General features: G+C 47.1%; 1 protein-coding gene across 3 annotated transcripts in view; it reads left to right on the top strand.

Moving 5' to 3' along the window:
* Positions 1-4,410: 4,410 nt before the first annotated feature.
* Positions 4,411-27,026, top strand: part of LOC130200744 (serine/arginine repetitive matrix protein 1) — a 67,243-nt gene continuing 44,627 nt past the window's right edge. For all 3 annotated transcript variants that reach the window (XM_056425252.1, XM_056425251.1, XM_056425253.1), the window contains exons 1-6: positions 4,411-4,629; positions 10,980-11,045; positions 19,325-19,511; positions 21,409-21,810; positions 21,906-22,313; positions 26,022-26,174. In XM_056425252.1, coding sequence (XP_056281227.1) covers positions 4,516-4,629; positions 10,980-11,045; positions 19,325-19,511; positions 21,409-21,810; positions 21,906-22,313; positions 26,022-26,174 — 1,330 coding nt within the window. In that variant the 5' untranslated portion in view covers positions 4,411-4,515. The remainder of the gene's footprint in view (positions 4,630-10,979; positions 11,046-19,324; positions 19,512-21,408; positions 21,811-21,905; positions 22,314-26,021; positions 26,175-27,026) is intronic.

Here is a 27,026-nt window from a genome sequence, read left to right as displayed (position 1 = left end):
CTCCTAAAGAAGCGGCGTCCCCGGGCCCCGTGTCTCCACCGGAGATGAAGTACGGACGCCCCGCGCTCTCGCCGTCTCTTTCTTTTCGGCTCACTCCTGAATAATCCGGCAACAATGCAGGGCTCTGGGGCGGTGTGCAGCGGTTCGCCCGCAGGCCTGACTTGTTTTGGGTTGCAGCGGGGGATGAGGGGGGGGGGGAGAGTGCATTATGGAGATCAGCTACCGCATGTAAAACACTGCAACCTTTTTCTTTCTTTTTTAAACTTTTTTATTTTTTTTATTTGAACAAGTGGCAAAGAAAAAAAAGTCTGCGGCACAATAGAGTCCACGGAGCGCTACGCTTAGACCGCCACACCTGGAGCACACAACGGGGGGTGAGAGCCCCCCCCCACACACACACACACAATCATCACCAGCACCGCAGCACCTATCAATACAAGCTGTAAGGAGTTTGGTTGGGCTCGGGGAGGGGGGGGGGGCGCCTGTATTCACGGCCTGACGATGATAAAGACGCACAGTGAGGAGCCATTCAAGAGCCCTGCGCCCATAATGGAGTCACTAATAGGTGCCTATTCAGCGAGGAAAGTGTTTTCTGGAGGAGAAGAAAAAAGTTTTTGGGGAAGCAACAATCGGTTTGTCTGCTGCCTCGTGTATGTCAAAAAAATTATGCAGCCCTCCACCCTCTCCCGACTCTTTTCTGCTGTCTTTTCTCTCTCCTTTTCTCTCAAGAGCGTCACCCGTGAATAGACGACATGCATAGTCTGGAGTCTTCCTTTCATCCTTACTTGAAAATAAATTGAATGGTCCGTCCTCGAGTGAGTCCAGTCCAGCGGCAGGAATACACTCGCTCTCCTTTTCACCTCCCTCTCTCTCTCCGTGGAACTGTTCACCACAGGTGGACAACTTTTACTTGAAGTATCTCTGCGACTGGATTTTGTTATAACATCTTTGTCAGTATTCATCCCTCAAGTTGATGTGTAGTAGGTGTGTGTGTGTCTGTGTGTGTGTGTGTGTGTGTGTGTGTGGTGAGCAGATGTGAGGAAACGCTGCTCAGAGTTAATGAGCAACGGTGTACAATATATACTAGATTACGTTGTAGTTAAGTTGCACAAATAGTTCAAATTAATTCATAATACGAGAGGATGCTACTTCAAAACAACAAAGGCTTAAATAGCTCCCAGATCCACGAAACACAGCCCTGAAGGTTTCCCACCTCATTTACGTTACATTTTTGATTTAAAAAATGTAGCCTGATCAAGGATTCGTCCCCTAGAAGTTAAATTGTTGTACCTTCAGACTTTTTCTTTTGTCAACTTGTATTCAAAGGGGTTCCTCTGCAACTCTAAAACCATCTCAAACTGGACCGACGCTGGCCGTGAACTCCGATTAGTGGCGTTGGAAACTCTCAAACAGTCAAAACGGTCCTGGCTTTGACACAATACGGTGTTTTTGTAAAAGCTGATTGACAAAATAGGTTTTCGGGCCCTTTTTAATACACAAAAATTGGATAATGTGACGAACATGATCTTTAGGAATAGGATTTAAAGGCCGTTGTTTTTAAAGTTACAAGCTTGTTTGCCGTGTTTGAGCTTTAACACTGATCTTAATGATTGTTGTGCAATAACAATTTAAATGTGGAGAGATTTAAGACACTTGACATCTTCTGATTTCTGCTCAGGCCTGAGAGCTGCCATTTGCTTTTCTTCGAGCAACTATATTTGCCCCCCCCCCCCCCCCCCCGAAGGGCACCAGGGGAGCAGCAGACCTCGTGGGTGAGCCGACTAATCTTGAAATGCTGGAACCATATTGAAAAGAGGGGGGAATGAAGTGAGGAATACTGGGAGCATATTGTGCTGCGTGTCAAAGGGCCGAGCTGACAGATTGATGAGAGGAGGAAATAACGGAGGGGGGGGGGGGGGGGGCAGCGGGAGGGAGTCCAAGTGGTGGTGGTGGAGGGTTTGGACTCCCGCAGGCCTCCAGGTCAGCGCTCTTTGATTCCGGGTCCCGCCGCCAACAAAGAGCGGCACGCAGCGGGCCGGGCCGCTCGGCTCGGAGCAGCAGGAAAGCCCTTGTAATTGTGTTTTTATGTGTTTGGGGAGAGGCTTTGTCAGCTTCTGTGTGCTGATGTATGACTTTATTTGTGTGTGTGTGTGTGAGACAGAGCTTATTTATCTTTTTACTATGAAAAAAAGGATTGAAAATTAATTCTATTTTCATCTTAAAAGTACATTTTATTTAGTCTTAACTGGGAGCGTCGCTGTCGATGTGCCAGTGTTGTGGCTGAGTGTGAGTTAGATATTCATTGATCACTAAACAGGTTTTAACAGACTATATTGAACCACTTTAATTCATATTTATAGTTCTACTTTTATGTAAAAAGGGGTTTTAGCATCTTTCACCACTTGGTTTTCTTTTTTTTTTCTTGCCGCAACTTCACTGTTTGGATTCACTCGCCCAGCCGGAGTCGTGTTCGGCTCCAGTCGGCCGCCGTCTTTCACAAAAACTCTCAAACACGACGTTAACCTACCGCTTGTTTCCCTCCTAATGAACAAAACATGGTTTATTCGGGAAAATGCACATTGATCAACATCACCAAGAGGCCCATTTTCTAATAATGTCCCTCAGCTACCAACAAAAGGTTATGCATTATCATCAAATCAATGGTTATATAATGCAAGGACTCGTCAACCAGCGAGTATAAAGGACGGTTCAGGTGGATCAGGTCCAGAAACAACAAGCGGTCACTCAGCCGACCAGAAACTGACCTTGATTTATTCGTCACGTTACCTTCATTCTTGGGTAACGACACTTCTGCAGTTATTCTGAACCCAAAGCACAATCTTTTCATAAACTTAACCACCAAATTTCCTATAAAAAATACATTTAAAGACGTGTAACGAGTGGAAAGAGAGACTTGATGCTGGACATTTGAAGGAGAAAAGAGGAATAACGTAGTATAAGATATATGAGCCGTTATTCATCCTTTAAAATGACAATATAAAGGAGAAGGATTAAAAGAGAAAGAACAGAGTAAGTCAAGCCGTACATTTAGTCACCCATATATAGCTATGCTATACAAACTGTATTAATATAACTGAATAGAGACACAAGCTTGGCCTCACACACTCTGGTCATTAAAGGCCTTCTCCTCTGCTGCTGCCTTTTCCAGCCTCACACAATGCATTTTCGGTCAGTGTCTTAGCAACAGGTATTGTGGCGTCTGGATTACCCAAAAAGCAGCGCGGAGCCCCCGTCGGCTGGAGGAAGGGAGATGTCTGGGAGCGGCTGATCTCAGACCAGGTCACAAGTCGGGTAGAAGAAATTCACTGGAGCGCTTTTATTTTGCAGCTTCTTAACCCTCCTGTGACCTTCACATTTACTAACATATTTTACCCTCGGGGTCAATTTGACCTCAGCAATTAAAACCTCCAGAAAATTATTAGAATTAATATTGTTTCCCAAGTTTAAGTGTGAGGTACTTTATGTTTGTTTGTTGACTACCTAAATAGCCCTTTAAATATATAAACAAGTTGATATTTCTTATATGTTTGACAGTGACAAACAGCCTGACATTAAAGAACACCGACATTAAACATTGAATGGGGTCAAATTGACCCTAAAGGTAACAGGAGGGTTAAAGAACTAGAACAACTTTAACATGTATTTTTGTAGCTGAAGTGGGACCTGAGTTGTAAGGGGGGGTCTGCTTGGTGTTTGGTCCGGTCGCCATGGTAAACACCGACTCCTCCGCCCACAAGCCGTGTTAATATTACACCGAGAGCGTGTTTCCTTGGTTTTGCCTGCACCACGAATCTTAAGCCGAAGAACCTCCAACACGAGTCACTCTCTGGACAATGAGCTTTGATTGGAGATACAGATTGAGGGCTGTTCAGAACCCCCCCCCCCCCCCCACACACACACACACACACACAGGCACTCGACTGAGCTCTGATTGGTGCGATTGATAGGGTCCATTGTTTCCCCAGAGCTCGCCACTATGTGCCCCGTAATGTAATTAAGCCCAGGAGATTGATGCCGCTGTAGGCCGCCCAGAACCTGATCCACGGCGTGTCTGGAGTCCCTCTGTCCAGCTGCTCCGCTCGGCTCTGGCCTCTGTCACTGTGGGGCTGCAGCGCCACTCACTTCCTAATTGAAAGCTGTGGCTTGTTGTGCTCCGTGTTTTGTGTGTTGCATGTGGAGGGAACTCGGGGTTTCACGTTATTATTTCGAGTGCATATTGCCTTTCAGGGGCTTTTTTTTGTTTTATGGTGGCCGAGGAAACGCTCTGCATGAGAGAGTTGCACCAGTTGAGCAGGACTGTAATCATTAACAGACCCCAGCTTGATCATTGAGCTTCTCCTCCCACAGAGAGGCGTCGCTCCGATCCTCTCCCCCCGGAGCAGTCGGCCGCGCGGTGTGAAGGTGTGTTATTAAACTTTGGTTGAAATGTCCTCGCCGAGGATTTCTGCGGAGAATCGCTCACGTCTCGAGTAAAGACAGCGAGCTCTTCTGGACATGTCTGCTGCCCCGGAGCCGCGCGGGGGAAACGGAGCGTCCGCAAATCAGCGTTTCCACTTCACCCAGAGGCTTCCGGCCCGGCGGCCCGGCGGCCCCCGCTCCTCTCGCAGGGTGAGTCCAGCCATCCGTGCCCACCCGGCTCTTCTTAAACCCTCGGCTGAGTCCCCCCGAATGACGGACACGTCGGAACGCCGCTGGATGAGCCCCACGCGGAGACCATGAGAGAGGAGCTCCGCCGGACCCCGGAGCATCTGTCCACCTCTCTGACACTCATGAATGTTAAGTAGGTTAGCTGCTGGTGTGCCACTGTCCCGCGGGTCATTGTGGCCGCCGGTGGCAGCGGGGCGGTGCTTTTGTCAGGGTGCGCCGGCCCCCCGCGAGACACCTCGAGCGGCCGGGACCGCTTTCTCCCGCACACAACCCCCCCCCGCCGAGAGTTGGGCCATATTGATCCCCCTTGCTTTGCAGATTAGAGCATAAAGGAGCTCTGTCCTGCCAGCGGGGGTCCGCACTGACTCCCAGGGCTCATTTCAGGGTCAGAGAGTCCTTGCAGCCCCCTGACCCGAACCCCAACAGGAACACACAGAAGCACCGGCGCGAAGGCCGGGCCGAAACCTCTCCAGGGATGAAGCCCATTAGACGGGATTGGTCGGATGCTCACATTCACGGCTCATTATAGCTGACCCCGGGCTTTCTCTGTCTCGATCCGGGCGCTCTGCCCTTGTGTCTCGGCCCCCTAACCTGGGCCAGAGCCATGCTGAGGTGGTCACACCCGGCCCTTTGTTTTCTGAACTGGATCTCCTCGTCGGCTGCGCCGCGCCGCGTTGTCGGGTTCCTGCGGTGGTGCTTTTCAAAAAAAAGTTTTGTGTGCGCGCTTTAGAAACTGCGTCGCCCCTTTTGTCTCGAAGTCAGTCGGTTTATCGACGAGTCCGGCAGCTGATTTGCGTGTATTGATCTGGAGCCGCCGCCGCCTTCACTGCAGAGACGGAGCGCTTTGACACGGAGAGTGAAAGACGTTTGAGTTATCGCAGTCTCACTTATAATCAACGCGGAGTCTGACCTCCATGCATAGAGGTGTACACGACCGTTCAAAAGTTTGTGGTCATCCAGACAATTTCGTGTCTTCCATGAAAACTCACTTTTATTTATCAAATGAATTGAAAATTGAATAGAAAATATAGTCGAGACATTGACAAGGTTAGAAATAATGATTAATATTTGAAGTATTAATTTTGTTCTTCAAACTTCAAGCTCAAAGGAAGGCCAGTTGTATAGCTTATATCACCAGCATAACTGTTTTCAGCTGTGCTAACATAATTGCACAAGGGTTTTCTAATCAGACATTAGTCTTCTAAGGCGATTAGCAAACACAATGTACCATTAGAACACTGGAGTGATAGTTGATGGAAATGGGCCTCTATACACCTATGGAGATATTTCATTAGAAACTAGACACTTCCACCTAGAATAGTCATTTACCACATTAACAATGTATAGAGTGTATTTTTGATTAATGTTATCTTTATTGAAAAAACAGTGCTTTTCTTTGAAAAATAAAGACATTTCCCCAAACAAACAAGACAAGTGACCCCAAACTTTTGAACGGTAGTGTACATTAATATCTCCCCTCAACAGCCTGGAGGCGAAGGTGGAGAAATGCATTCAACCCAGCAGGAATTACTGACCGGCTCATTATCGAGATCAACAACTCGTAGTTAAAGAGGATCTTCGAGAACACGGTGGAGCATTTATAGCTAAACACTCAGATATTTCCCTCAGGAGTTGGTAGAGGACAAAAATCGAGGATATTTGATTTTCATTGGCCAGAATACGGACTGAACATGGAGGTCAGTGTTGCTCTGATGCTGCTGGAAGTTATGAATCAACAAGTTTATCATATCGACTAAAAAGGCCATGAAGTCGTGGTCACAACTTCTTTCTAATACTTATTGTCAACACATTGCTAGAGGATTGTGCATTTAACAGCACAAATTAGAAAAGAAACCAAAAACTGGACTGAAATAAATGGACATGATTATTATTTGCAGAGCTTTATTTCAATATTTAAGAGCTTTAAAAAGGAACTCCTTTAACATACCTCAGTGTGGCCTACCTCAGGATTCTTTTAATATATTTTAAAGTTAAAGATGCACTTTCCAAAAGGCTAGGTCTATGAACTAACGTTGGATACTGAGCTACGACATCCTCTCCCCTTGAACCAGTCGGCTGTGTGAAGCTGTATTCTTCTCTTGTTGAAGTGTGTCCAACTTGGCTAAAGTTAGACGAGCATTAATGACGTCATCTGTGAACCGCGTTTGGACTCGTGGTCGCCGGCGAACGCACGACGTTGTGACGGCGAACAGCGTCGTGTCCTCAAAGTGCCTCGGCGACTTGAAGCCAGGAATATTCCAGCGTCACAGTAATGAATGTGAAACGCTCTGCGTGACACAGCTTTACATGCTGGGCTGTTGCTCCACATCCTGTGTGTGTGTGTGTGTGTGTGTGTGTGTGTGTGTGTGTGTGTGTGTGTGTGTGTGTGTGTGTGTGTGTGTGTGTGTGTGTGTGTGTGTGTGTGTGTCTTCGGTGCTGACCTCACCAGGATGCAGCTCGGCTCCCTGGGCTCTGCGCTCAATGCCTGCTCCCTTGATTAAACGTTGATTAAATGCCTATTTATGTGCCCTGACTCACAGGCGGGGGGTAATCAGGTGAAACGGAATTAATAAAACATCCAGCGTGGCGCTCGGGAGAGAGGGAGGAAGACTCCCCCGAGGAAGAGGGAGGACAGATGGCGACGGGAGTCACTCGGGAGAGGAGAAAGCCGAGTGGGAGCGCGGATGAAGCAAAGACCAGTCACCATTTTGGTGATTAGCTCTAAATTGGTAATTCGATCCGGCCCCCGTTCCACTTACTCAACGTTGATAAGACCCGAGCATATGGGCCCCTGCTGGCTCGAATCGGCATCGCAGGCACTTCCTGTCAGCCCACGGTGGCTCTGACAGGAAGTAAAAGGGAGGGGATGTGTGTGTGTGTGTGTGTGGGGGGGGGGGGGGGGGACACGATGTCAACACGAGCACAGTGGAAATCCCATCTGCCAAGAATCTGCTCTTAATGTCATCATCTTAATTGAAGGAGGAGAAGAGGAGCAGCGATCGCTTTAGACAAACCCCGTAGGGATGATGTGTCGTATTTATGATGACGGGTCAAACGGTGACATCAAAGGCACAAAGACGCCATCGAGCAGCGGCGGCGAAGAAGAACTCTGCGTGGTTTTTAAGCACGGTTTTACAAACGTGTGGTTTTTTTTGCTTCTTTTTTTGTCACTTAAATGTTTGTATTCGTTAAGTAATATAAACATAAAACAAGTACAAAAATGTCAGACATAAACATAAACATATATATACACACATATACACACACATACACACACACACATACACACATATACACACACATATATATATATACACACATATACATACACATACACCCATACACACACACACATACATACATATATACACATACATATATATACATATACACATACATACATACATATATATACACATACATATATATACATATACACACACATACATACACACACACATACACCCATACACACACACACACATCCACACATATACACACACATACAGGACTGTCTCAGAAAATTAGAATATTGTGATGAAGTTCTTTATTTTCTGTAATGCAATTAAAAAAACAAAAATGTCATGCATTCTGGATTCATTACAAATCAACTGAAATATTGCAAGCCTTTTATTCTGATTTATTGCTGATTATGGCTTACAGCTTAAGAAAACTCAAATATCCTATCTCTAAATATTAGAATATCATGAAAAAGTATACTAGTAGGGTATTAAACAAATCACTTGAATTGTCTAATTAACTCGAAACACCTGCAAGGGTTTCCTGAGCCTTGACAAACACTCAGCTGTTATAAATCTTTTTTTACTTGGTCTGAGGAAATATTAAAATTTTATGAGATAGGATTTTAGAGTTTTCTTAAGCTGTAAGCCATAATCAGCAATATTAAAAGAATAAAAGGCTTGCAATATTTCAGTTGATTTGTAATGAATCCAGGATGCATGACATTTTTGTTTTTTTAATTGCATTAAAGAAAATAAAGAACTTTATCACAATATTCTAATTTTCTGAGACAGTCCTGTATATATATATATACACACATACACACACACACACACATACATACATATACACAAACATATATATATATATACACACATATACATACACATACACCCATACACACACACACATACATACACACATATACACATACATATATATACACATACACACATACATACACATACACCCATACACACACACATACATACACACACCCATACACACACACACACACACACACATACATATATATACATATACACACGCATACATACACACTCATATATATACACATACACACACATACCCCCCAAAAAAAAAAAAAAAAAGACAACAACAACAAAAAGCAATCCGGCACCCCCTTAATTATCTTTTACTTGTAAGTGTGTATATATACTGTATATATATATATTTATGTGTATGTATGTATATTTTTGCTACTTTGATTCTTTATTGTCTTTAAAGTTATTGAGATTGAAGTTTGTTTTTGTAGTTTTAGATCTTTTGATTGCGTCGTACTTCGCCACACGTTATGTTGACATACTAGAAATCCCCCCAAAAGGTTTTAATAGTGAAAACATAATACAAGGCGTTAAATAAAAAACAAAAATCTATTCATGCGTTTTCTTTTTCTTTGTTTTCTCCAGCTTATTAATTTAAATTATGGCTTTTATCCGTCGCCCTTTTTTTCCGGTCTCGGCCGAAATAACCTCTCCTCGTTGTCGCCACCGGCCACTTCATCGTCTACCGTCTCCAACGTGGACCTGATTTCACATTCGGCACATGAACGGTAACTTCAACTTCACCGGGGGGGGGGGGGGGGGGGGGTAAATTGGTGTATATTCATTATGCCGCTTGCAATTAAAGCTTCCATAAAGGCCGGAGAGCTTGTGAGATATACCTCCTGGCACGATGTGCGCGACGTGACGTTCTTTGTCGGACTCGACAACAACGGGAACGCCGTCTGAGCGAGGACGCCGTCGCACAAAAGGCGGCGAGGTGGCCAGACCCGACGCCGCCCTCGCCTCTCACCGGGGCGCTGAATGGGGATGTTGAGGGTCTGGCACAAGCTGGCAGAGAGCTGCTCACCAGCGCACTCCAAAGAAACGCACACGTGTGTGTGTGTGTGTGTGTATATAGACACATACACACATCAAGCGCCATTGTCCTCTCACCATGCGAGCCCCTCTTGCCCCCCTGCACCCACTCTGGTCCCGGGGTTAGAGCCCATGAATGGAGGCCGAGTCCCGGGGAGGCTCTGCTCTCCCGCTCCCTGGAGTGGACGGCTCTGGAGATGACTCTGTGCTTCTGAGAGAGAGAGAGAGAGAGAGGGAGGGAGAGAGAGAGAGAGAGAGAGAGAGAGAGAGAGAGAGAGAGAGAGAGAGAGAGAGAGAGGAGAGAGAGAGAGAGAGAGAGAGAGAGAGAGAGAGAGAGGGAGAGAGAGAGGGAGAGAGAGAGGGAGAGAGGGAGGGAGAGAGGGAGATATGGAGAAAGAGAGAGAGGGAGGGAGGGAGGGAGGGAGAGAGGAGAGATGGAGAGAGGAGAGAGAGAGAGGGAGGAGGGAGAGAGAGGGGAGGGAGGGAGAGAGGAGAGAGAGAGAGAGAGAGAGAGAGAGAGAGAGAGAGAGAGGGAGGGAGGAGAGAGAGAGAGAGAGAGAGAGAGAGGGAGGGAGGGAGAGAGAGAGAGAGAGAGGGGAGGGAGAGAGAGAGAGAGAGAGAGAGAGAGAGAGAGAGAGAGAGAGAGAGAGGGAGAGAGAGGGAGAGGGAGAGGGAGAGAGAGAGAGAGGAAGAGAGAGAGAGGGAGAGAGAGAGGGAGAGAGAGAGAGAGATGGATGAGCTGCTCCGCTGACCGCTTGGCATCGGCTTGTCGACGTGTCTCCCGGTGATTGATGAGTTCACGCGGCGGCCCCTCGGCCATCGGGTCAAAAGCACCACGCCGCCGTCCCGAGGCGGCGGCGTGCCGGAGGGAGAAGCGGAGCAGATGTTCGGGATGAGCGGACTCCATCGTGGAGGCGCTGAACCACTGGAAGAGTTTCTCCAGCAGCGCAAAGGGGGGGGGGGGTCTCTGGAGAGCCCTCTCGCTGTGTGGCTTTACATTGGTTCTGCCAGGCTTCGGCCTTTGATCTCGTCCCCGGGGGCCCGCGGAGCCGCGGAGCCGGAGATTGAGCCACTGAAAGCAGTTCATCGCACAGCTCAATCCCACTGAAGAATCTCTTCTGTCGATGTGTTTGTGTATCCGTGCTCTTTGTCATACTTGTATATCGATATCTTCTCTCTCTCTCCCCGCAGAGCCCCGTCTACGTGTCTTTTGTCCACCAGGCCGTCTTGTGGGAGCGAGGACTCGGCCTCCGCGCTGTGAGTGCAACTGCAACTGCAACTTTCACAGAAAAAAGGCCTTTTCACATTCCTCTCATGCTCCAGGCTCATTCTAGGACACACACGTAAACTAAGCAGTTAGAAATATTGTGATGAACTAATTACAGCATCCTAAAGAGCTGTTGTAGGTTAGTAACCATGTACCAAGAGAACCGTAGAGGTACTAGTACTATTAATGCATTCATAATTGTGAGTATTAGTACTAGACGGCGTGTTGGAGGAAAGTTGAAAGTTGCTCAGTGACACGTGCAGTAAAAATAAACGTTTAACTTCAGAGTTTCAAGCTTCTTCACACCAGCATAAGAAAAGAAGATGTAATGCACAGCGCTATGCCATCAATGTCTGATTTTATATAGAATATATATAATTCAGTTGATGAACTTACACTCATGTTTTGTTGAATATTTCTGAAATAACTTTTTTTAAGGATTCTTTTCATTTATGCTCATTTTAAATATCTTATTTAATTTTTTACAAATCTCAAGTACCCCATTGGTACCACAGTGCTCTTTGACCCCGCCTCCCAGCCTCATGAACAGAAGAAATGCATCACAGTTTATATTTCTGCTTTTAGGATCTATTTGAAATACGATGTAAGTGTTCATATTGGGAAGTGTCAACTAAAATATCGACTGATTTACAGACGTCTGCTTCCCAGATGAAGTCTTTCAGAAAAAGTTTTTGGGGCCTCAAAGCCCGAGGCTCCTCCCCCTCCTTTTCCTTTGTTGTACCTGCAGATTCAGTTCTTCAGATATTCTCTACAATTCATAATTTATAAACGTGAGACGGTTATCTGACCTGTTGAAAGTCTGACCAGCAGAACCAGAACCAGAACTTACATCCACGGAGGATTTAGACCCAAAATGATTCAACCAAATCCCAATATTATCGCCCTTCCTCTCACAAGTGAAAAGAAACACACATACACACACACACACACACACACACACACAGACACACACCAGACACACACACACACACCAGACACACACACACACACTCCTCCTCTTCTTCTTTCTCTCGTCCAACACTCAAAAGTCTCCACCTCTCCCCTCGGCTGAAAGGAGTCTGGGAGTGGCTGTGCCGCACAGCTCGCAACAGTGGGGGGGGAGGAGCAGAGTTGTGGGGGGCTTCCGTCTCGCCTCCTCCGTTAAACACAGCCCAGTCGGCGGACAAAGACGCTCGCCGGTCCTCACGGCCTCAGGTGGTCAGGTCAGAATGCACACAGGTGTGTGTACAAGTAAACGAGTGCGCAATGTGTGTGCGTGTGTGTGCGTGCGTGCGTGTGTGTGTGCGTGTGTGTGTGTGCATGTGTGTGCGTGTGTGTGTGTGCGTGTGTGTGTGCGTGCGTGTGTGTGTGCGTGTGCGTGTGTGTGTGCGTGTGTGTGCGCATGTGCGTGTGTGTGTGCGCAAACGCATGCAGGTGTGCGCGTGCGTGCGCGTGCGCGTGTGTGCGCGTGTGTGTGTGTGTGCGTGCGCGTGCGCATATGCGTGTGTGTGCGTGCGCGTGCGTGTGTGTGTGCGTGTGTGTGTGTGCGCATGTGTGCGTGTGTGTGTGCGTGCGTGTGCATGTGTGTGTGTGCGTGTGTGCGCATGTGCGCGTGTGTGTGTGCGTGTGCGTGTGCGTGCGTGTGTGCGCATGTGCGTGCGTGTGTGTGTGTGCGTGTGTGTGTGCGTGTGCGTGCGTGTGCGTGTGTGTGTGTGCGTGTGTGTGTGTGTGTGTGTGTGTGTGTGTTTTCTGCTCGGGGGTTCAACCAAAGTGTTCTGGCCTCTGTAATGTTTCCTTCGACTGTGAAGTCTGAAAACATGTAGAACGAAAATGTCCAAACAGGATCCAAATCCACAGCACCGGTGACATCATCTTTTCCTTATCAGAACCCAGGTGCCTACATTACCCACGATGCAACGCGATGCCTGACAGTCCCAGAGTGTTATTCCGACAGCAGCTAGCGTCGCCTCGAGCGTCGTCTGGTGAGCTCCCTTCTTTTCATCTCAAAAGAACAAAAAAAGCCTCTTCAGACCCAACCGACGCCGACTCCAGTAACATCACTCGAGTCGAACGGCTCGACCGGCGCGTGAAAACACGCAGGAAACGGACTCTGCTGGACGTATCGGAGCTCCGTCACGTGTCGGGTCGGTTCAGTCGGGGCTTCGGGGGATAGAGTCGCCGCCTGTTCCTCTGGATCTGGGAGGGGGGGGGGGTCATTGTCTAACCGTCGAAAGTAGAAAGTTGCTCTGAATGCTGAGCTGTATCTGAGTCTGGCTTCTGACACGAGCTGATAATCAGATTTACTCCCCTGAATCCTCCGGACTCCACAATGCGCCCCACTGTCGTCGCCCCCCCCCTCCCTCCCCCGCCGCAGCAAAGCTAATTACACCCCGCAGAAACACAAATCTCCATGATTTAAAAAGTCACTCTCTTCCAGGGGTTTAACCTTGTTAGGCCTCAGCCTGGCTTCCTTGTGAAGAAGTCTCTGTCCCCGCAGACACTGGGACACAGACACACTTCTGTCTCCGCTCGCCGGCGTCCGCCTGTCACCGGGTTCACCGGGAGGCAGTGTAATTAAGTGTGTGTGTGTGTGTGCATGCTGGAGTGTTTAGAGATGGTGGGTGGGGGGGGGATGAAGCCTGTCCTCTGGAGGCCATCTGGGCCTCCGACTAACTAATAGACTTCCTACAGTCACGGAGCGGCGGCTCCATCAGCGAGCCGGCGACCTCGACCAGGCCCGTGATGACATTATCCGGTTCTGGCTGCGTGAGGACGGCGTGTGGGCCGCCCGACGCCAGGAGGTCAGCCTGCTTCCTGGGTGCCTGCGGGGCCCCGAAGGAGCACACACGCGTGTTCTGGCTGTGGACAGAAGCTAGACCTCCTGTCGGGCCTTTATCTAGCGCTGCAAAGCAATATTTGTACTTTAATTTCTATATTTTTTATTATATATTTTTATATATTATTTTATTTTTATTTTATTTAAATATTATTATTTTAGTTTGAAGCTGAAGTCTCAATATAGAAGAATTTGTTTACTGTAATTATGAAGATGCTGATGCTTTCACTTTATTCTTTAGATGTACTGTATACGCTTTAAATTAAATTACATTTTTACATGTCCTTTTTTATTTAAATTCTTAAACGTAACAACTATTAGATTTTATTGTCTTGTGTATATTTGTAAACATTTGAGCTGCTGCTTGGAGAAACTTCCCCCGAGAGATGAATAAAGTCAAATCTTATCTTATCTTAAATTGCGCAGCTATATATTGACTTTAAACTACGACGGTATTCAAATATAAATATCACAATGCGATGAATTCAGTGGTGTTGTTTTAAGCGTTGGCCACAAAGCAACAGACACAATCAGACAAACCAACAGTTACAGTAGATTTATGACTTTATTTGGAGGATAAACCCACGATGAGTCCGCCTGAAGACTTTAAGTTTAACCCGGAAACCTTTTTCTCTCCTGAATAAGTTTGCAAACTTGTTTACAAGTTTAAAATTATTCTGTTGAGCAATGTTCTGTTTTAAGAGCTTGAGAAAATAAGACTCGGATTGGACCAAAACAACATCACCAAACGGTCCAACAGAAGCCGTCATACTAAATATGTCGAATTTTTAAACCTGAATTCTGCTGAAATAAGAAAATATGAATATCAGTATATTTCATGATATGTCTGTCTGCAAAATGACGTCAAATAATCAAATTGAGGATGTTTGTCATGGCATGAGACAACAAATAAGTTATTGTATTATCTCCCATACAGTGAAGAAGTTTATATGCACAAAGAGGTCAAAGGTCATAGAATAACTTCATTTAAAGCCACGAGCCGGAACGATGAAGACGATAAACACGACAAGTTGAACCTCTTCCTCCTTCCCTTCCCTCCTTGTTCCCTAGAGGAGGCTGCTGCCTCCTAAGCCGCCGTGTGTATCAGCTTTCCAACGATCAATTACAGAAGATTAAGACGAAAAGATCATAAATACAGTTTTAGTGAACGCAACCACAACTTTCTGATGGAAGGGAAAAGCAAAGCGATAGAGAGGAGTGTGTGAAAGAGAGACCTTCTCTTAAAGGGTGGACGGAAAGCGAGATATGAACATATATACTATTTAAAATAGATATTTCTGAAAATAATGATTTCCTATGTCACTTTACGTCTATTATTTAAACATTGCCAGATCATATTTTAGGTAGAGACTGAGGACTCCACAAGAAAAGGAAACATGAGTGTACTTCATGTCTGATACTCTCAGATTATTTGGCTGATTCATCACAAATATTAGCATTAAGGAATAAAAAAAAAAAATAGCATTTGTTCACATATTCCCATTTCACATTCCCTAAAATAATATGTTGTCTTCTTTTAAATGAGTTTACAAAAAGAAAACTTACAACTACGGGGTGGTGGTGGTTGTGGTGGTGGTGTGTGTGTGTGTGTGTGTGTGTGTGGGGTGGGGGGGGTCGCATTAAAAGAGCTTTCTGGCCGGTGGTAATGGCCGACAGGTCCGGGGCCGAGGCGCTCGTGCCCGGACCTGCTCTGCAGAAGGCTTCAGGAGTTTGATGACACCCGGACACAAAGGCCTCCTCAGGCCTGAGTGACAGGTAAAGGAGGAGGGAGGATGAGGAGCGAGAGGAGCGGGAGGAAGGACGGCTCCCCCGTCAGCGCCTCTTGTTCGGCCGCTTCTACCTCACTTCTCCCTCTTTCACATCTCAAGAATGCAAATCTTTAAAGCCTCCACATCTGAGAGGGGGAATCAGTGGAGTTGGTGCGGGGGGGGGGGGGGGATTTTAAAAAGCTGATCCTCCCTGTGTGAGCACAGACAGTGACCCCCCACCCCCCTCTCTCTCTCTCCCTCTTGTCTGAAGCTCTCCCGGTCCATCGCTGAGCTACAGGACGGATCTGTGCATTCTTCTGTTTGTATTGTGCGTTTCAAAGAGTGAGGAGCTGAACTTTGTTTTAGATGAAGCTCAAATCCAAGTCAAACAACGCCCGGCGTGCCCGGGGGTGATTTATGACGACTGTTTGCTCTCTAAAGGCCAGAGAGAGAGAGCATGAGTCACCGGCACCGGGCTGCAAGCCGAGCTGCTTGGCGTGCAGCCGGCGGTCATCCGTCCTCCTCATTTCCCAATATTGACCGTCCCGCCTGCATTTTTATCTCTCGGGACCCGACCGTGTACTCTGAGGAGTTTTATCATCCTTCAGATCATTTGCTCCCTCCCTTTTTTATTTGAAGGAGGAGGAAGGCTGTGGGTGTGAGGAGAGAGCTGCGTGTCATCTGGTTGGTCGACACATGGGGGCAGTGGTGCTACCACCAATGGCTCATCTCGGCTTTTATTTTGTAGTAGCGTGGGACACAGATGTCTCACTGAGTGACTTTTATTTTGTCGTAGCGTGGGGCACAGATGTCTCACTGAGTGTCTTTTATTTTGTATATCAACTGACATATGGAACACCATTTCTTAGGGATACGTTGTCAATTATTAAAAAGTGTTAAAAGGTTCAAAGTGTACAACAGTGCATTGAGTGCATTGTGAAAACACCAGTTTAGTTATTTGCACACTAAAAAACAAAATTAATGCAATTATCGTTTATTAAGATCATTCCATGTTGGAAAATATTAAAGAGCTTTTTAAAGTATTTAGTTCAAATTAATTATTTCTTCACTTTCCTTCCTGTTTTTATGTGATAGGTATATTAAGAGGAAATATTATATATATATTAATAAAATATTATTAATATTATTTTTGTAATTTTCTTTTCTGATCTTTTCCCCGAATTAATGATGTATTTATTTATTTAAAACATTTATTTTTTTAAGGACTTATTTATTCTTTGCCTTTAAAAATGTTTGTTAGTTTTGTATGTTATTTTTTTACAGTTTTTCACAATTGTTAACACATGTTTTTCAAAACAATAACGGCTTTCTCAAAACTGCACACAGAAAACTGAAAACCTCACACACAAAATGCTAAACCTGACACTCCCTTTGCAAGATGACTCTTTGCCATCAAATCTCTTAACTGTTCACAAAATGGAACTCGTTTTTTCATTTGGTACACACAGCCATTTTTTCAAAAGACACACACATACATTCATTGAGTACACACAACTAAGCATTTGCTGCACACTACCAAGCATTTACAGCACACAGAAGGGCAAAATTGAAAACACAATCATCGAAATGGAACACACCATACGAATGACAATGACTCTGGAGAATGACCATTTCTCCTTTTGTAAAATGTCTCAGTGTAGGCCTACTTTTTTCATAGTCAAACTTAAAACAGCACACAAATATGCAGCAAAAAAAGGTTTATTCTGGTACACAGAGACAACAGTACAGTACTGTAAACCGGCCTGCTCAACCCCCCCCCCTTCGCAGAAATTCCAGTAATTAGGCATCACGCCTCCGGTTCCTGTCTGGCCAGAGGGCCTCATCTACATCGCAGGCAATATTATCCCTGTCCAAGCAGCGTTGGAAGAATCGCCTCGAGTGACGCATGAAGCCCTGACAGGCCTCGACAGTCACATCACCGCAAGCCTCCTCGATGGCCTGGAGCATTGGGACCTGGTTCTGTGGGTTCCGTTCGTATACCTTCCACCTCCAAGGTGAAAAGAATTCCTCAATAGGATTCAGGAAGGGTGAATAAGGTGGAAGGTACAGAACGGAAAAATGTGGGTGGTCCTGGAACCACTCGCGCACTTGAGCAGCCCGGTGGAAACTCACATTGTCCCAGATGACAACATGATCGACCCACTGTTGGTCATCTATTTGGCCAGGTGGTACCAGCAGGTCATGCAGGCCATCTAGGAAGACGAGGAGACGGGCGGTGTTATAGGCCCCTAGGTGGGCATGACGGTGCAAGATCCCATGTTGATTCATCGCAGCACACATCGTGATGTTCCCACCACGCTGGCCGGGGACCTCAACAATGGCCCGCTGGCCAATGACATTTCTGCCCCTTCGCCTCCTCTTTACCAGGTTGAAACCCACCTCATCGATAACGATGTACTGGTAAAGTACATTTGCTGTGTCGTGTTCCTGGATCCGCTGACACAGAGAGCATGAGAATGCAAGTTACAGTATGGACACAGAGAGGTCAACACAGTGGGCTACAGTGAGACACTGTAGAGAAGGCACAATATTGAATTACAGGTACATGCATGTGTCAGTGCTGAATGTATGGTACTTACAAGCACAAACTCTCGCCGTAACTCCTTGATACGGTCTGTGTTCCGTTCAAATGGGACCCTGTGCACTTGTTTCATCCTCATAGTATTCCTATGAAGGATGCGGTCTAATGTGGATAGGCTGACAGTCTGGACATTTCTAAATATAGCACGGTCAGCCAGGATCCTAGCTTTTAATGCTGCAGTCCTAATTGCAAATTGCTCAACAGACCTGAATGTTTAGAGATTTGACTATTTGTGTGTTGTAGGTTGATGCTTTGAGATTTTACTTGAGAAGTGTGTGCAACAACTGAACATTGTGTGTAGTGTTTTGACAACAAGGTGATGTGTAATTGACATCAGAATGTAAACAAAGAAAATCAGAGTCTAATGCAGATAAGGCAGTGTGAAGTAGTGCCAAATAGGGTCGAACGATTGGTACATGAAGAGAAGGTTGTGCAAATTGTGCCAAATTTTCACTTTTTGGGTGTTAACAACTGTGAAAAACTGTAAATATCTATTACATTTTCATTATAATTTATTTTATTTTTTTGACAATTATATATATTTTTTTGTTTTGTTTACATTTTCTTTATTATATACCTGCTATACATTTTATATTTTTTTCTGTTTTTAGATAATGTAGTGACTCGAGTATGTATTTGTGCTCGTTTAATTAGTTTATAAACTATTACATTATATAGTATATATGGTATTAGTGACATTTTAATTAACCTCACACAGCAGCTGGATTAAAGTTCATACCAGAAACACAGGATCACACATTACATGCAAAAGCACGTCAAAAACACACAAAAATCTGACCGTAAGACAACAAAGTGTTTACAGAAGTAGAACTGTGAAGTATTCCTCTCCTGAAAGAAGAGCACAGATCAACACTGGAGGCTTTTCTGGATGTCTACCGACTCGCTTTGTCCAGAGTTTGATTGACAGGTGGTTCATCCAATCAGAGCCTAATGAACAATGACGCCTCCTCCGATGCTGTTGGGGTCACAGGATCATCCTGAAAACTGTTCTCTACGACTTTTATGAGTTCTTTCCCTTTTCTTCTTCTTCTCCTCTTCCAGGCCCGCCACCATCGTCCGGCTCAGCGGCCCGCGCCGTGCCCCCGGTTCTTGTCCCACATGAAAGCTCGACCCTCGGACCTCGGACCGCCTCGATTCCCGAGCTCCGAGTCCAGACCGCCGCCGCCGTCTCGGGAGGAGGCGGCGAAAACGCACGCGCTCGCCGCCCCGAGGACGCAGACGTTGGATGGTGAGGCTCAATCGGCAAAAACACCTGGTGCTTTCACACCCAGAGGAGGAGGAGGAGGAGGAGGAGGAGGAGGGCAATGGCTCTTTTGACTCCGCAGCTCTGCTCATTAACACATTTTGTTCCCTCGCCTTTTCGCCCGCCCCCCTCCCGGAGCAGTGGTGGCCACCGAAAGTCGTCGTTAGCTCTTAATCTCCCTCTGTGGTTGTTTGGTTAAGTGCAAATCGGAGGAAGTGCCCACAGCGCCGCCCTGCTGGCGGTCCTCGGAGCGCGGGGAGAGGCCCGGCAGCCGAGAGGAGGCCCGCCGCTTCCTTTCAGAGCCCGGCGCTCTGATGTGAAGGCATTTCTTTTCCCAGCACACACCTCGAGCTCCACAGCAGGGCACTGCTTTCACCATGCTGGCGGTGTGTGTGTGTGTGTGTAGCAGAGGGGGGGGGCGGGGGGTCTAATACTAATTATTCTGCCATATGGTGGTCGGCTCCCTCACAATCGCCCTTGACGCCGCTCCCTGAAGAAACGTGCTGGGCCCTGCGCTGCGGCTTTGCACTCCGACACATGTCATTCACACACACACACATGCACTGGTGTGTGTGTGTGTGTGTGTGCGTGTGTGTGTAACAGATGGGGATGGCAGGGCATTGTAAGAGGAGGCAGTGCTGAAATGTGCCCTCCAATGTGTTCCCTTTATCCCCCTGTGCTGACTCCTCTTGGCGGCAGACCCCCAGGAAACAAGAGCAGATTGTCAGACACCCCCCCCACCCCACACACACACACACGCACACACGCACACACTCTCAGTCAACACAAAAAATGGGAGAAGAGAGAAAGGAAGGGGTGTGCTGAGGCAAAGGGGGAAGAATGGAGGAGGTGAAAGGGAAGTGGGCGTCGCTGGATGGAGTCGATGTTTGTGGAAGAGAATCTCAGAGCGATGAAAGGAAATGTTCAGAAGAAGAAAAGAGGATTTGGAGAAGGAGAGATAATGTGTGAGTAAAACAGAGCGACAAGTGCTTTAGAAATGGCTGGACTAGAGTTCACTAATGTCTGTATGTTCATACAATGAATAGTTCATCAATTAGCTGGAAAACAATCGAGAGTTTCATCGATAATAGAAATAATCGCTCGCTGAGTGAATGTTATTAATGCAGACACAGAGAACACAGGTACTGTATCCTAGTTTTAAAAATGTATTTCATCTTCAATCCGACGTCCATTATACGTAAGATTCTTCTGTTTTATTCGTATAACAAGGCGACTCAGTGTTAACGGCTTCACTCGTATGATCAGATGTAAGTTATGTATTGAACACTTTGGCCACACGGGTTGGGATTCATTATTTATCCGGGAAGTAAAACGATATCTTGTGATTTTTTAATCTAAATGTGCACCACCGTATGCAATTATACAAACATCCCGACAAAAAGCATCTCGCCAATCCAATATTTAACCTTCCTGTGACCTTTGGGGTCAATCTGACCCCATTCAATGTTTGACGTCTCTAGAAATATGATTGACGTAATTTTTTTTGCTTCATATTTCATGAATTTTCTTAATTTATTGGAGAGAACTGGGAAAACATAAAATTCACATTTTGATATGTTTTCACTGTCCTGAACACAACTCGTACGCATCGGTGTTCTTTGGGGTCAATTTGACCCCAGGCTGTAAAACATATAAGAAATATCAACTTTTTTATTTATTTAAAGGGCTGTTTAGGTCGTCAACAAACAAACAAAAAGTACCTCACACTTAAACTTGGGAAACAATATTAATTCTAATCATTTTCTGGAGGTTTTAATTGCTGAGGTCAAAAAGGGTCAAAGATGTTAGTAAATTTGAAAGTGATAGGAGGGTTAATGTGTCGTTGTTGTTGTTGTTGTTGTTGTTGTTGTCTCTCTTGAAGGTTTCGTCCGTCTCAATCCAGACGGAAGAGGAAACGCCGTGCAGCTGGCGGGACGGCGCCCTGCTGTCGTTGTTCCCTGTCCTCCGCTCTCTGCCGCTCCGCCGCCGCCCGCCGCTCGCCCGGCGCCTCCACGCCGAAACGACCACGAGAGACGGCGCCGCGAGGCGACCACGGCGCCGCCTCCCTCCTCCGGTCAGCCGGCTCCGGAGGGGACAGTCGAGGTTCGGAGGATGGAGAGGGAGTCCACCCCGGAGCCGGTCGGACTAGAACCCTCCTCGCCGCCGCCCTCGCCGCCCTCCACCATCTCACGCGGCTCTTTCTCGGATTTTAGCCGTCCGCCGTCGAGCCTGTTCAGCCGCAGCACTGACCTCGCCAGCGGCCGCAGCAGCGTCCTGCCGGGTGGTGAGACCGATGGAGTAGAACGACGTCAGCGTGAGCTTTTACAACCTGTTTTCAATCAAGCGGCGTCTTCATTCCCTTCATTTGTGTTTTTGCAGCCGATTCTGGAGACTCGGACCCAGAAGGCGGCGTTCGTTTGTCCCCGTTGGCCGGATCCAGCCCTCGCCAACCACCCGCTCCGCCCTGTGACCCCGCTCCGCCTCCCCGAAGGTCAGGTGACCTCCGGCGATCAGAGAAACCTCTGAGCGGGAGGGAAAGCTCCGGAATCACAACGAGTCTCCCGCCAGATGCTCCTCCAGACCGTCGCCTCCACCCGGCCACGGCCTCCGATCGGGCCCTCGTTACCACGGCTTTCCCCTCCGCCACCTGGTCTTCCTGCCCGAGTCCACAGAGGACCACTCCCTCCCGCTCCTCCGGGTCGGGACCGCCGCCGACCCCGTCCGCGTCGGGGACTGGGCTGGAGTCTCGCCGCTGGTCCGTGCTGCCGCCCATCTCCCCCGCCGGAGGTGAGGAAACGAGCCCCCCCCCCCCCCCCACTCAGAGGACTCAAAGCCTGCGAGGCGTTATGATGCTGCCCCCGTCAACACGTTGTGAAAGCATCGCTGTCAGCCTGTTTACCTCCTCCTCCTCCTTCCACCCCCCCACCCCCCCCGTAATAAACAACGGCGAAAGCTTTTTCTTTTTCTTCTGAATCAGCGAAAGAAAGGAGGGCTTTTGATGAAAAGCTGGTACCGTTTGATTCCCTCTTCAAAGGCCGCGAGGCCCCGACAATGGACGCAGCGGCGCCCCCCCCCCCGTGCCTCCCGCCATTCTCTGAGCTCCGAGAGAGAGACGTGAGGCGGACGGTCATAAATCCACGCCGCTCGCCGCCGGCGGCCCGCTGAGGCGGCGCGCCTCAAGAGAATGCCTCCGCGGCTTTCCCGCGGACGCTAATTTAGCGTTCCCACTGGGGATGAGGAACGGGGGGGCGGCTGACATCTGACTCCTCCCGGGACTTTACGAAAGAAAGCAAACAATGTGGGAAATTGTTGAGGGATCTTTCCTCCTTTTGCTATCCGAGACAACTACTGTTCTCTGTGTGTGTGTGTGTGGGTTCACGCTGTTCTCTTCACGGCAGACACAGGGCGAGTCACCGGTTCATTCACTTCACTGCAGATGGAGGCGATGTCGAGCTCAATGCGGTCATTAAAGCTTAACGTTCCGGTTCATTGCAATTTTCCACTTTTCATATATTTTGGGCGATGACAACGTCGTTTCTCACAGAAGAGCAGCGGAGACCCGGAACTCATTTTTACAAACTTTTAAACATCTGGATTTTTGATTATTCCAGAAAAGCTCCAGAGGGGTATTCACTGTTGGCTGTGACAAAAACTCTTCTTATTACCAAGAGATTTGGCTAAAACGTAAAAAATAAAACCCCAAAATGACCTAAATTGGGATCATCTGAGATCTTCATAAAGTATTCGCAGTGGATCCAACAATCACCCGACCTTCGACCCTGCAAGGTACACACAGTGTGTGTCACCGATGGGAGGCTCCTCGGCTCCCTCGGCCCTCTTTGACCCCCCGCATGTTTTTTGCTCCGGACCCCCTACGATCCACGCCGTTGACCCCGGGCTGACCCCCAGATCTCCAGGGGGGGGCGACCGTCCTTGACCATGAAGCGGGCCACTGTCCCGTCCCGGGCTCTCGGGACTCTTACAGCCGCTGTGGCCAGGCAAAAAAGATGGCCGCGGGCACACAAGAGAAGACCTTGTCCTCTCCCCCCCCCCCTCCACCCCTCCATCCCTCCACCACCACCTTTAACCTCCCCGAAAAAACTCTCCCTGACTCCAGAGTGACAGCCGAGTCGACGGCAGCGATACGCTTTGAAGTGTCGAGTCAAGTCCCTCCATTGTCCCGCCAAGTGTGTGTGTGTGTGTGTGTGTGTGTGTCACACACTTGACTCCGTGTGTCCATTTAAAGTTGTCCGGAGCCCAGTCGGCCTCTTCCTTCCGGAGCCTCTGTATATATTATCCTTTTGTCCGGCTGCTTCTCTCGCCCGACGAGCCTCTCTCCATCACGCCGCACGCCGCCAACAATCCTCTGGATTTTCTAAAAGCAGGCGGAGCGAGAGAGTTTTTTTGTTTCGGCGGTTTGGAGAGGAGATAAGTAATGAGCGATTAGCGCGACGGTTCCTGAGCGCGGTCTCTGGTGCCGAGAGGGGAAACGCTTCCTGTCCGTCGGGGGGGAGACGAGGCGACCTCCCCCTCGGACCCCGGGGCCGTCGCTCACGGAGGTCCCGCGCTTGTCAGAGCTTTACCTGAACACACAACAACATCCTCCAGGAGCTTTACCCAGAGCCGTCGGCTTCTGGGCTGTTTGTTTGTTCGATCCGATCCACATCCCCGAGGTTCACCGACGCCATCGGATCAAACGCCGTTCGATTCGTTCTTTTATTTATTACCTTCGCATTGAAAATGCCGGAAGGTTATGTTTTGATCGCCGTGTATTTATTTATTTATTTATTACCTTCGCATTGAAAATGCCGGAAGGTTATGTTTTGATCGCCGTGTATTTATTTATTTATTTATTTATTTGTATGCGTGTTATTCGCAAATCTCAAAAAGTATTGAACCGAATCGCATGAAATTTGGTGGGATGATTGTTTATTATCCGGGACCAGTTGATTAGATTTTGGGATCGATTGGGTCAAAGGTCAAAGGTCAAAGGTCATGAACAGGTCAAAATCTTGAGAACTCAAAAGTATTGAACCGAATCGCATGAAATTCGGTGGGATCATTGTTTATTATCCGGGGACCAGTTGATTAGATTTTGGGATCGATCGGGTCAAAGGTCAAAGGTCATGAACAGGTCAAAATCTTTCGCAGAACTCAAAAAGTATTGAACGATCGCATGAAATTTGGTGGGATGATTGTTTATTATCCGGGGACCAGTTGACTAGATTTTGGGATCGATCGGGTCAAAGGTCAAGGTCAAAGGTCATGAACAGGTCAGAATGTTCTTGAATCGCCTGCAATTTGGTGGGATGATTGGTTATTATCCGGGGACCATTTGATTAGATTTTGGGATCAATCGGGTCAAAGGTCAAGGTCATGGAAAGGTCAAACTCTTTTTACCATAGCACGATACATTTTTGTCCAATTGGCATGCAACTAATGCCAAAATGTTCATAATTCAATGCCCAATCTTGTGATATGCGAAGGTATGCGCTCTACCGAGTGCCCATTCTAGTTTTTAGTGTGTTGTGCTCAACAAATTATTCCATTAATAAACTAGAATGGGCACTCGGTAGAGCGCATACCTTCGCATATCACAAGATTGGGCATTGAATTATGAACATGTTGGCATTAGTTGCATGCCAATTGGACAAAAATGTATCGTGCTATGGTAAAAAAAAGATTGTGACCTTTCCATGACCTTGACCTTTGACCCGATTGATCCCAAAATCTAATCAAATGGTCCCCGGATAATAACCAATCATCCCACCAAATTCCATGTGATTCAAGAAGATTTGACCTGTTCATGACCTTTGACCTTGACCTTTGAGCCGATCGATCCCAAAATCTAATCAACTGGTCCCCGGATAATAAACAATCATCCCACCAAATTTCATGCGATTCGGTTCAATACTTTTTGAGTTCTGCGAAAGATTTTAACCTGTTCATGACCTTTGACCTTGACCTTGGACCCGATCGATCCCAAAATCTAATCAACTGGTCCCCGGATAATAAACAATCATCCCACCAAATTGCATGCGATTCGGTTCAATACTTTTTGAGTTTTGCGAATAACACGCATACAAATAAATAAATAAATACACGGCGATCAAAACATAACCTTCCGGCATTTTCAATGCGAAGGTAACAATTAGAATCAATAGAATAGAATCTTCTCCTCTGCCGAGAGCATTTCCCCAAAAGTTCAACTCTTTTGCATTATTCCCTCCAAAAAAATCCAACTTCCTTGGTTTTTTTCTCAGTTCTGGATTAAATATATCTTGAATACATCACTTTAAAAAAAATGTATGTCTCTTCCCTTGAAACAATGACATCTACTAATCTCGGGAAATAAAGCTAGTCATCATCCCAAATGAAGATATTCATACACCTTTTATCTGCTTCCTGTTATTCCCTCATGAATCTGCATCTCGACAGTGACATGTCCTCCTCCTCCTCCTCCTCCTCCTCCTCCTCCTCCTCCTCCTCCTCCAGGCCGCTGTGTCTCCGCGGCGTCGCGCTACTCGGAGCTCAGCTGCTCTCAGTCCCACGTGTTTGACGAGCTGGAGGCCATCGCCCCGCGGTCCACTTCCTGTCCGTCCGGGGGCCGGCTGTCAGACTCATCGGGCTGCCCTTCACCCGACAGAGGTACACACACACACACACACACACACACATACACACACTACAATTTGAAGCTTTCACTCGTTGTCTTGTTTCGTCCTCATTGGCTCACGCCGTGAGGAGGTTCATGAGACCTGAGACACTCAGAGACTCGACCGCTGTTCTCCATTATTTGATCAATTATGTTTTAGATGAAACGTCACTAAATGGTGAAAATGTCCCGCAGTTTCAAAGTTGTTTTGTCCAAAACTCAATTTACAAAGAGAAAACCTGTGTTTCAGAAAATAACAACACACGTTTATGATATTTATTGACTGTCTTCATCGAGAGGCGTATAAGAGGAACTGGAACGGGGCCCTTGGCAGACGATGGACATCAGGCTCCGGATGGCGTGAATTAAGTTTAACAATATTTAATGGCAAGAAGTGTAAACAAACAATCGAGGCTCAGGATCGTGGTTCCGTGGTGATCCAGATTGAAGGACACGGGTCAAGACAAAGAGAACGACTTTTCCCCAGTTCAGAGTATTAGTCGCAAAATCAGCCAATCAGCTCCTCTCAAGGGTAGTTCAGCCTCTAACACCTTCCTGTTGGATAGAAGTCCCGCTATCGAAATGGAGAGGTCAAAGGTCACAACCCCCGGGTCAAAACGTCACTTCCGGTCAAGTCGCTAAACAAGTATTTTCACAATAAAAGGGCTTCAACCGGCTTCGACAATCTGAAATACTAAACATACATTCACTCTCATGAACATACATTAATTCTTTCCATTTACATTTGCATAGAGTAAACAGTCCCCCTATGCTTCATAACACATTCATAACAATATCAATATTCTCCCTATTATTTCCCATTTTAATATCTTTCTAAATTAAAG

Source organism: Pseudoliparis swirei, chromosome 10, assembly GCF_029220125.1.
Source record: "Pseudoliparis swirei isolate HS2019 ecotype Mariana Trench chromosome 10, NWPU_hadal_v1, whole genome shotgun sequence".
NCBI classification, from domain to species: domain Eukaryota; kingdom Metazoa; phylum Chordata; class Actinopteri; order Perciformes; family Liparidae; genus Pseudoliparis; species Pseudoliparis swirei.
This window is presented reverse-complemented; position numbering and strand designations above follow the sequence as displayed.